This window comes from Halyomorpha halys, unplaced genomic scaffold (genome assembly GCF_000696795.3).
Source record: "Halyomorpha halys isolate HHAL.00 unplaced genomic scaffold, Hhal_1.1 Scaffold326.1, whole genome shotgun sequence".
In the NCBI taxonomy this organism is placed as follows: Eukaryota; Metazoa; Arthropoda; class Insecta; order Hemiptera; family Pentatomidae; genus Halyomorpha; species Halyomorpha halys.
Window position 1 is genome coordinate 326,446 of NW_027106117.1, and position 12,548 is coordinate 338,993.

A 12,548-nucleotide genomic window follows, 5' to 3' on the forward strand; every position below is an offset into this window, starting at 1 on the left:
TATTTTAATGTAATGTAATAATAACATTACATTAAAATTATGTAATGAACTCTTAAATTAACTAACTTAAACTTTGTTGATGAGTTTTTCATTCTGTATAATAGTTTCAAAGTTAATTACATGCAATGTACAATTGTTATGAAAAATTCTATATTAAAATATTCGGATGCCATATGGTATCTCCTGTTGCCCCTACTTTAGAAGATACTTATTTAGAAGATTTATTAGACACCATAATATCCTAAATCCTATTTCATATACCATTTATATATAAATTTGTTGATAATATAATAACCACTATACCAACCAAAAATAACAAAAAAAGAGGTAGTTTTAAGTGAATTTAATAACTAATCCTCCTGGTTAAATTTTATCATAGAGCTCAAAATAGTTAACAAAATACCATTTTTAGATGTACTTTTGATTAGAATCTCAAACCGGGAAATAGTAACAAAATGATGGCAAAAACCCATCAACTCTGGAAGATATATACATTATACCAGCCCATGTCCAGAAAGATATAAAATCAATATCGCTAAAAATTTAATAAACTGGGCATGAAAGATAAATGTTTTAAAACTAGCCAAACTTGTGTTTTTGGTTATGTCTGCTAGATGAATTTAGTCACTTAAAACTTACACACAAAATTTTTTTTGTTGAAAAAATTGAATCCATGGATGCAAATTAAGCCATAAAGAATTAATGTTACAATTGATTGACAATAATTTAATATGCTGATTAAAATATTCTAAAATGAGGAAATAAATATCAGAAAATGTGAACAATTAATTTGTTATTGTAATTTTGTTCAAGAAAAATTTATTTTGGATAAGGTGGCAATAAGGCCTTCAGTACTATTTTGATGCAATACTGATGTTTTGGCAATTACTTCTCTAAATCGAGGCTAAAATTGTTTATATATTTAGCATTTCAAAGTCTGATGTTACCCTTTCCAATACACATGTAGTCCTTTCCAAGTCAAATATATATAACTCATTTCTTTTCAAATATAACCCACTGTATTTTAATTGAATTAAAAAATTTAATTTTTTAACTTTTTTCATGTTGTACTTTTTTATATAAAAAAAATTATGAATATTTCTCCTATCAGAACTCTACTGCATCTTATTAACATACATCATATCAATGAAATCTACATTAGCGCTCACAGAAAATAAGTAAAGAAATAGTATAATTAGTAAAAAAAAAAAAAAAAAAATATGGGAGACAAAAACTACTTTTAGGATATTATCAGTTGATTCTACAACAAAGTCATAATAAGCCCCACATAGCAGTAAGTAATTGGTTCCATGTTTTGCCAGTTCTGGACTGAAAAATATAAGATTATATAAATATAGATCAAAGATTGAGTATCTCACATCAATAGTCTTAAAAAGGCATACAAAATAGAGATTGTACATTATTCTGAGATATTCCAGCCTGTGCTAACCCTATTTGGTTAGTCTTTTTTTTTTTTTTTTTTTTTTTTCAGAATAAATGAAAGATTGAAGTGTAAATTTTGAAAGGAAAATCTTATTTTAAGTTAGTATTATGAATTATCCGATTAAAATAAAAGAAATTTTAGAAAAGATATGTAGTATGTATTAAAACTAAAAACAAATTAATTTTTGAGAGAAAAAATTAAAATATAAAAATTCTGAATTACATTAATTGGTTATGTTTGAGATGGAAACGACTATATTTGGAATGGAAAGCATTGCATTTGGGTTAGAAATTCTGTACAAGTTAAATAATTATCCAAACATTTGTTATTAATATTTGTCCTTTTTATTTTTTAATGAATTAAAGGAAAAACTTCATATGGGTTAGTTCATGTTATATTTTTTTATAAAAGAATTATGTTTATTATCATAATTATGATTTTTACTGTTTTTTCTTTATAACCTATGGAGTAGTAAAGGCCATCTTGAGGCTAATGGTTATAGATAAGTCCTAAAAATAATATCCTATTTGAAATTAAATTTAAAAATCTCTTCTGATGTAAAATTTAGCATTCTGATTTATTATATTATGAGGGATAGTGATCCTGGTTGATTCAACCTTTTAATTTCAATTTGAGCTACTAACTATACACTCTGACAACATTATAGGCCACCCTCCATTATGTTGTTTATTATTTTTATAAAAGTTATTACCTTTGCTTAAACTATCGTAAACATGCAGATAGTTAATATTACTTAAGAATAACTTATTGGTATTGAGTTGTGATTGTTATTGTTTATGGATTAGCTCAAGTATCATTATTTATGTGTGACAAAAGCATGTTTCAAAATGCTGTTTTTAAATTTTAAACTTATTAAATTATGTAATATAAGTCATCTGTGAGTTGTCAATCAATATAAGGAAGTGTTGTTAGTGATTAAAAAAAAATAACATTGCACCATTTCAAAAATTGCTCAAATTTTAAATGGAAATAGGCATGTTATAAGGAATTTCGTTAGGCCAGGCAATGATCATGAACTCAAAACATAAAATTGTTGAACAAGGGTGGATCATCACACAACTGAAGAATGCCTACCAAATCAATGAACCACTGGAGAAGTCAGTGAATATAAATAGGGTGGCTTATATTTTTGTCACATTAGATTTTCTGGTTTTCTCCTTAATAGATTCAAAAAAAATTTTTTTTCATGAAAATCTTGGTTTTGTTTTTGTAATTTTATAATAACTTAAAATATTTGGGAGAAGTCTTATCTACTAGAATCAATGATTTTTATTACAAAATTGGTTGGCCTACAATTTTATTGGGGAATGTAATTAAGATCAATTATTAATAAATTAATTTCTGAAAATTCATCTAAAGCATGGAAAAAAACCTCTAAATCATTATGTTATATTTTTCATGTACTAATGAATAAGCTGTTATTGTTCATAAGATTATCTAATTGAATTTTTTTTTTTCAGTGAAGATGATCACACAACATCCATTATTGAATTTTATGTCGATAAAGTAGAAACTAAACGATATCTAGAGGCAACTCGTAGATTACTTTGCCTTACCCAGTCTTGTATTGTTGAAAGAGACCCAGAAACCTACCATATTGTTACACTTCGACCACTAGAAAGTATTTTTGCAATAGTTCGTGATCCAGTAAACCCTAGACAATTTATTATTGAATACAGAGATATGGAGGCCTCCAACACTCGCACATATGATGGAGCCAATAGGTATGTTTAATTTATTGTTATTGACATGATGATACTTCAATGTCCCTTTGAACAATGACCTCTCTACCAATTAATGAACTTATGTTACAATTAGGTTTTTAATTGTTTTGTTTAATTTAATTTTTCCAATTAATTAACCATTTTTAAATAATTATATTATGTGTGTGTGTATGTATGTATATATAACTTAAGTATCTCCTCAATCAGCTGTTACTTTGATACTGATCGAACATATACATATAATAGAGATGTACTGAACACAATAAAGCCAAGATGTTACAGCAGTCCAAGTGTCTGAGATTTTATTCCTTCAGAGCCAGGGTGGACCTGGATAGAATACCAACAGCCAAGAAACATGCCCAACCCTTGGAGGAGGATAGAATATGGAGATGGCAGAAGAGAGAGAGCTAGTAACCAGGAAAATAGAAGAAGCCTAGCTAAACCCAGAAACAATAGTCGGTGGGAGGACCGCAAGTGTCATGGTTGTGGAAAGATTGGGCATTTAGTGGTGCATTGCCCACGCACGAGATGCTTTGAATGTGGAAATGAGGGGCACATAGCCAAACAGTGCCCATATCTGTACCAAAAAAGAGATGTGGGTTGGGGTGAACCAATTGAGATCAACGCCCATTAGATATGGAAAAAGCGGAGAAGCCACCGTAGGTTGAGGAGATCTTTTGGTGAATCAACGGAAGCATCAGGAGCATCAGAAACCAAAGAAGAAGTTGAGGAGCCACGGAACCAAGGTAGTCAAGGGGACAAGATGGAAGTAAGGTAGTAAAGGGGACAAGATGGAAGCAAGAGGATGGAAACGAGGGAACAGAGGAGAGTGGATGCGAGGGTCTGGAGAGAGGAAGACATGTGGCATCTGAAGGGGATGCCAGAGGAGGAGCGACCGCACACTGCTGGATTATAATCTGTAGGAGAAGAGCAGCGGTCTGCCTATAATAGAGATAGCAGGAGTGAGGTGCCTGTGGACACCGGCAGTTCCAACACCATCATGTGCCGAGAAGCTCTGCAAAAGCTGTATGATGTAGAGAGGACATAGAAGATTCAGAAATGCCAATGTAAATTGATCTCCCTGGGTGGCGCTCATGAGGAAGAGGGGAGGTGGAGTAAGGGGGTAAACCGATGGGGATTAAGTAGGGAGAACTTGTTGGTACATAGTAGGGGTATTCATGATGTTGTGTTAAATGTTATATGTTTTACCATGTTAAATGTTATAACTATAGGATTGTGAGCAGCCCTATTTGAAGTCATGTTAAACGTTAAATGCATAAGAGTCCCTAGCGGATTTTCTCAGCAACTTGTTGTATAAGCCTTTATGTTTATAACCTTCCTTCCAGACCCTCATGTTATTGTTTACTTCAGTTTTGATTTAAGTAATTAATTAAAACATGCCTAGAGTGAGTGAAAAGTGGAATTTGTGTGAAAGTTTAGCTTATGAGTGTCTTATTGATCTTCAAACTTGTGAAGAAGAGAATGAAGATGAGCTAATTGACAACTGTATTGAAAGTCACAACAACTAATATGGCGGCGATCTCAACTGGTCTATTGTGTGACGTCATTTTCGATTTAACTGACCAAGTAACAGACTCTCAGCCATGTTAAATGTTATTTCGTTTTACCACGGCAAAAGAAGGCAATTTTTTTCGATTTAACACGAGTTTTTCCATTTAACACGCTTTAACATAGATCATGAATACCCCTATTGTAGGTAGTATGCCAAGTGAATACAAAGTGATTGTGGAGAAGCAGAGAATTCGACAATGCCAGGATTCGAACTGTAATAAAGGACCTTGTGACATGGCACGTAACACACCAGGACACTCCAAGAGTAAAGGAGGTATAGAGTGGCTTCATGGCACGTTGAGTGACCATCTTTGCTTATATTAAATCGACAAAGGATTGGAACCGGATGTAGTAATACCAAAGTCTATGGTGGCATATAATCATTCAGTACACATGCTACGAGGTTTTCATCATTTGAGATTGTCTTTGGGCTTTTTTGAGGACGCCGGCTGGACTATAAGGGCATGGCAGTGGGCAGTGAGGAGATACGCAACACCCATGTTGCTAAAAAAAAAGTTATGAGAGAAGGCACAGGGAAGAATGGAAAAGGAAAAAAACAGAAGGGTAGCACAGGAGAATTTAAAGCTCACAGACAGGATGGGAGCTATCAAAATCAGGACGATCGTATATAGAAAGTTGGGGTCTAACAGAGGTAAAGAGATACAGCGATACGAGGGTTCATTCAGGATGATAATTATAAGGGAACACAATATTGTTACAGTAGAAAGTATCAGAGAACCCAAAAAGGGAAGAACTGTTCATATTGAATAATTAAAACTTCCGGCAATGACATCATAAAAACTGGAGTGTTCTCGTATTACCAGCCACTACTAGACTTTATTACAGAAAATTTAGTTATTTATTCTATTTATTGGTTTTTGTTTCAAGATTGTTTTTGACTTTTGTAAATATTCTCTTTTTCATTTTAACTTGTTCATTAACTGTTGAAATTTTTTTTATTTTATTCTTAGGTTTAAATTATGTATGTAGTGTTTATTTCAAGGAGCTTGTGAGTTTTTACAATGATATGTATATAGGAATTTATTTTTATTGTGAATAGTTTTTCTTTAATGTTTTTGGTTTTTATGTTATTATATTGTATAGTATTTATTAATTTATGAGGATTGTATTTAAACTTGTGTGGGGAAGTTACGGCCTGAGTCGGCTTTCACTTCGATGTCAGCTGACTGAGGAGATCAGCTGAGCGAACATATATATAAAGATGTACTGAACACAATAAAGCCAGGATATTACAGCAGTCCAAGCGTGTTAGATCTTATTCCCTCTTCTCTTTTTTAACATTTTGTTTTCCCCGATACTTAAGTTAGATATACATATATAGACATGGCTCTCTCACCAGTTAATCCTGGTTTTTAAAAGAAAAAAAAATGGTGGCAGCCTTAGGACTAGCCAACAGAAGTGAAACTTCTGAAAATGAAATAATATATTGAAATTTTATTAATAATGATCAAGCATTTCCTCTTATAGCTTAAGGCAGAAAACTTCAATTCTAGAATAATAATATAATTAGAATAGACAACCATTTGCTAAGTCAACTCTAGCATGGAAATATTTTATATTTTAATAGAAGACTATAAGATAACAGAAGCTCACTTAATCGGACCAGCACTGCTGGAATTCTTAAGCTTCTATAAACTTTTACTCTCCTATTATAATGTAATAATTTTCCTGCTTGATAGTGTTTCCCTCCCCCTCATCACTTCTGTTTTATCCCATTTCATGAAATCAATTTACACTTTTATAATTTTTTTTTCTTGAGTTGTAGAATGTTGGTAAAAATATTCACTTCAAAAACTCCTCAATTAATTTAACTCAAATATTAGGTATAATTAAATATAATTTAAAAGTAATTATTAGAAGATTAATTATTAATGTATAGGTCATATGAATATAAACCTTGAATTCATTAAAACTATAAATAAAAATTTAGATATATGATTATAAACCATTAATAAGTTTTTAATAGTACTTCTTTCCTATCTTTATCTTTGCCCCCACTCCCATTCCAGAAAGTTATTGCAATTTCAATAACACTAACCTAAGACCTTTATTCAATTCAAGTAATATTTCTAATTGATCTTTCAGTATACCTCCAACCCGTTTTCTTTCTTACTAATTTTAATTTGCTCAGTACTAGAAATTACTTCTGCTGAAGGTTGGACTTAAATATACTGAAAAACTTAATACACCCAGTAAAACCTAACTAAATTTGACTATGAAGCAAAATCATTTAAATAAATCCTTTCCTAAAAATGCATTACTATGAATCATCAGTAATTTATACTGCATTTTTTTTTTTTCCTTTTTCCGTAGAATTAATAGACAGTAGGGGTTTGTTGAAAATATTAATTATCTATGTATGTAAGCATAGTCAAAAGATTTTCAAGGAAATCATACATTTTTAAAAAATTCCAAAGGCTATTATTTATTTTTCTAGTTACTGCCAGTAAATGTGGAGAGTTGGTCTAGTGGGAGCCGGTTTAGCTATGTTCTACTGTTATTATTACAAGTTACTAGTTACTATTAGTTTAATGTATTTTAGTTATAGTTCTTGATGCCATATGGATATTCCCCAAGATAATAAATATTTGTGTAAACTAATTAAGTAATGTCAAATTTTATATTTCAGGGACTCAATTTTGGCTACATTACTTGATGGGGTTCGAGGAGCTGGTAATAAGAATGTACATGTGAAAATGAAACTTACAGCTCGTGGAAAAAGATTTGGACCCTATTATAGTTCCCCTGAACAAGAAGTATGTAAATTAATTTATTATTGTTTAGTTGCTATATTAAATATTTCAAAGTGCACTAAATCCAAAAGTTACCTCTATTTTCACCCATTATGTACAGTATTTTTCGAAATTGATTCTAAAAAGTACACTAATTAAACAAATGACTATTTAGATTTTAATGGGGGTAGCAGTGTAGTGACGTGCCTGTCTACCAACCCAAAGGTTGTGAGTTCGAGTTCCCGGCCCTACCCGGGATTTTTTCAAGCTTATCATTATACAACTCTCACTCACAGCCTTCCTCCGGGCATTTGTGAGGCCCGTTAGCCCTGGGTGGCACTCACAAAAATAGGCATGGGAGTGACAAACCCACTCTATGAAAACCACGCCAAAAAATGGGCTATGTATTTCCATAGTACGTCATGTACGGTCTTGGACCTCTACAGTCTGTCGTACCTATAAAAAATAAAAAAATAGATTTAACTTAATTAAACCGGGAAAGATAAAAAAAAATCCATCTTGTCAAATTTTAGCTTGTGTGGAAGGTTCAATAGGTGTACGTAAACGTGCCCCGGAGAGATTATAACAGTAACCTAACAGCATTCATGTGTACACTAGGATAGGCCTTAAAAAGCAACATTAAAAATTAGTCTTGGACATCCTCTTATTCTGTTCTGTGAAAAAAAAGACCTCTGTCAAAATTTTAGATTTTTTAAAAATGTTTTAGGGATTGATACTGAATATTGAAATTTTAAAATAATTGATGGTTGTTTATATTCAATGATATTTGGACACCAAATTTTAACAAATTATTGATTAAATTACAACATTTGGTCAATACATTATATATTTTTTTAATTGACCATTGATTCAAGGGAGGTGGTGTGGTCAGTGAACTAATAATAATCTCAAATAAGTGAAACTTATTTTATTTGTGGAACTACAGATTGAAATTTTTGCCTACACTTGTTGAACCTTTCATGCTAAATAAAAGAACATTAGTTTTACAAATAAGTTGACATAATAGAAAAATTAGCTGCGCAAGTAATATTTTTGCTAAATTATATCTTTTAAAGTGCACTAGATGCAAAAATGATCTTTATTTTCCCTCATTATGTTTAGTTTTTTCCTAAACAGATGTTTAAAAAAAATAATAATAAAAAAAAATACAGTGATTACTATTTTATTATTATGACCTAAAGAACTGAATGGAATTTTGTTTTGTTTTTTCCTATAGATTTAAACTAGTTTTAAGTTTTACTTAGCCTTAAGGGCTTAATAGGTGTAAGTAAAAATTTCAACCTATTGCTCCTCCACTTTACAAAATCTGAAAAAAAAAAAAAAAAGAATTAGGGTGTTAATATGGCTCAGATAAAGATGCTCTTTAACTTTGGTTTATCGTGCTGAACTCTGTAAAGCTATAGTCATTTTTCCAAAAATTTACATTGTTTTGAGTGTTTCTCAGAAAATAGCAATTAAATATTAATTTTTATATAACAATAATTAATAGTAAACCATAATAAAATTAATTTTTATTAATCTGTAAATTAAATTGTCAATTATATATTTTGTAATTAAATAAAAAAATTTAATTAAATTAATTAGTATAAATGTTTATACAATATGTATTTACATTTTTGTGGAACAGGACTTGTCTTAAGTTATTTTCCAAGAAACAGAACCTGAATTAAGTGACAAGGACCCCCCCCCTTGTATTTAGTTTGTTGGTTTGTTTAAATATACATTATTTTGAGCTGTTCCTGTATCCTTCTTATTTCACCCTAATTAGGTTTGGGTTCATGAGATGGGATATGTTCTAATTTTTAAATCTTATAAGTCTATTGATTATATTTTTAGTTTGTTAATAATATCAATATAATAGATATTTCAGTTGTTGGTATGTGTTTCAAAATTTATTGTCTTGTTTTTGTTATTTAGATCACTTCCAAGGTTCTTTTATTTTCAACAAAGTTTTCATTTTCAAAAATTTTTCGGTTTTTAAAACTGAATTTATGATATCAATTATTTCTATTTTTCCTTCATAGAAGTAAGAAAAGTGTCTGAAATTTGTGAAAGAACAGGAAAATTGGACTGAAGATGAGTGGAAGAATGTTTTATGAACTGATGAATTTCAATTCAAAATGTTTGGCTGTAGAAAAAGACAGTGCGTAAGGCAGCGCTCTGGAAATGAGTACTTGGTATGATTGCTTACATTCAACAATAAAGTATGTTGGAGGATCTGTGAAGATTTAGGTGTGTTTTTTTTGGTTCTTAAGTGGGAGATATAAAAATAGAAAGGAAAATGGACACTAAAAAATATTACAGTATCCTCATACACCATACATAACCATCTGGATTGAGGCTTATCAGCCTGGGATGCATTTTTCTGCTTGACAACGATCCAAAGCAGACATCCAGAATTATAAAAGAGTATTTCACTAGAAAATATGAGCAGGGTTTGTTATAATGTCAGGGTTGGTCTCCTGTTTTTCCTGTCTTTAATTATATAGAACATTAGTGAGACTAGCTTGATAGGAAAAGAATTGGAAGGCTACCGAATTCTCTAGAAAAGCTTGTGAAGGGTCCTAAAAAAAAGAATTGGAAAAAATGTTTCCATATTATAGGGGTATTCATGATGTGTTAAAGTTTAAATGTTTTACCATGTTAAATGTTCTAACTATAGGATTGTGAGCAGCCCTATTTGAAGTCATGTTAAACATTAAATGCATAAGAGCCCCTAGCAAATTTTCTCAGCAACTTGTTTTATAAGCCTTTATGTTTATAACCTTCCTTCCAGAGCCTCATGTTATTGTTTACTTCAGTTTTGATTTAAGTAATTTATTACAACATGCCTAGAGTGAGTGAAAAGTGGAATTTGTGTGAAAGTTTAGCTTATGAGTGTCTTATGAGCTTACATCTATTTGAGGGAGAGAGGGGCTGCTGAGATCTTAAATAATTTCCACTTTTTATAAAGTATATTTAATTAATAATACACAAAAAATATATACATAATTAAAAATTTAGATTAATTTTTATTAATATATTCTTGTTTGAGAGTGGTCTAGTTTATTTAAAAACAAATTTGATCCTTTTTTCTCAACTTTATTCTTTTCAATACCTTCCAACGTTTCGACCCTCAGGTCATTTTCAAGGATACCTTTACTTTGTTTTCATTTTCTCTTTTAAAATTCTTAAAAATATCGGCTAATTCCCTTTGTCCCATCTATAACTTCTTCTATATAACTCTTTCTTAAATTTAAAACTTGTACTAACCACTTCTCTTCTTTATTTCATTTACATTTGCAAACTTTGTTGGCAATTAGCCGGCATTTTTAAGAATTTTAAAAGAGAAAATGACAACAAAGTAAAGGTATCCTTGAAAATGACCTGAGGGTCGAAACGTTGGAAGGTTTTGAAAAGAATAAAGTTGAGAAAAAAGGATCAAATTTGTTTTTAAATAAAATAATTACAAATATTTTTTAGTGCAATTATTTTGTCGCATCGGACTTCTTTAGAAGCTCTAATTTCAATCTTTTCAATTCAAATTTTTTTTCTATTTTAATTTTGCGAAGCTTCTGCTCCTCTGCAATCCTTTGTTTTTCAAATTGAAATCGCTCCCTATCCAACTCAAGGCGGTTTGCTAATACTTTGGTTCTAAAAACACAACATTATGATTAAGTCAGATTTATTTACATGATACGCTGTTTTTTGTTTGAGTTTATATCATACCTCTACTAAATGACTAATCATGTTAGTTTGTTACCTCTTGAGGCCCCTCTTCGGACCTGCAAAAGATCTGATAGTGTAATCTCTGTTGGAGTCCATTGAGCCCCAAGGAGACAGCACTTCCTGTGGATAAGGAGTTATGGAGATAACTGTAGCAGAACTACAAGGAACAGCAATCTCATCACAGTCAGTTAAAATATTCTCCTGATTTTCTGACTCTAGAATAGGGAGTTTTTTTCCTACCGATAGGGATCCTCTAGCTCCTCATTCTCAAATACGTAGGGAAAATATATATTAACCTTTTCCTCAAATATGTCATCCAAAGTATTGAACATGGGGCATTTTTTCTCTATAAGCACTGTAACAAAAAACAAATTGTAAATAGTAGCTAGTATATAAATAATGTATGAGGTACTTAAAGTCAATGATTAGGAATAAAAAATTGAAGAAACTAGTACCTTTGATTGATGCCTCCCTGTCCTCTTCTTGTAGTCCTGCACCTGTCCCATTTCTCCAATCTATGATTTCTTTATATTTTTTTTTTAAGTTGCGAACTTTATCTCGCATATTCTTCCATTTAAATTTATTTAATGATTGTTCAGTTTCTTTTATTTTACTATAAAAAATCTGGGCAGATGGTTTCTAAAACAATTACAGTAAAATTACTAAGACAATACAAATTTAAAACACAACATCAAAATAAAATGCAATTAGGAGAGCTATATATATATATTTATACATGAGAAGAAGGTTGGGGGGTGCGGTCAAAATATAACATCAATAAATTGAAATAACATTTAATAGTGCTATCGTTTCGACCGGAATTTCTAGCCTTCATGAAGGTTAATTAAAATAACTTATTTCTACTTATTTGTGTTATATACTGACTGATTACATTTTAGCGTGAACACATTTCAAAATTAAAATCAGGTTTATAATTATGAGAGATAGTTGACCGTGGATGACATACTAGTGAAATTATTCTGTATATATTTTATTTTTTATTTTCTATACTTATTGGTTGTTACCTTGTTCTGTTCTTAGCCCTGATGAAGGCTAGCAAACTCTAGCCGAAACGGCGCAATTAAATAAGCTACACCAACTTATTTGTGTTTCATTTGACAGAACCCCCAACCATCATCTAGTAAAATCAGTCTTTATTATTATTTTCTATTGTTTTCAAAGTGCAATGCTCACTTATACAATTTTATTCCTGGTTGAATTTCCTTTATATTTTTTAAGAAAGATTACCCTAAGTTTTATATATTCATATATTTAATTTAAATATGTATAGAAACAATTAATTGT

General features: G+C 30.7%; 1 protein-coding gene across 1 annotated transcript in view; it reads left to right on the forward strand.

Annotated features, from left to right (window-relative positions):
• Positions 1-12,548, forward strand: part of Rme-8 (receptor mediated endocytosis 8) — a gene marked incomplete in the record, with an annotated part of 123,616 nt that overhangs the window by 31,216 nt on the left and 79,852 nt on the right. The window contains 2 exon segments of the mRNA XM_067053672.1: positions 2,926-3,189; positions 7,412-7,538. Coding sequence (XP_066909773.1) covers positions 2,926-3,189; positions 7,412-7,538 — 391 coding nt within the window.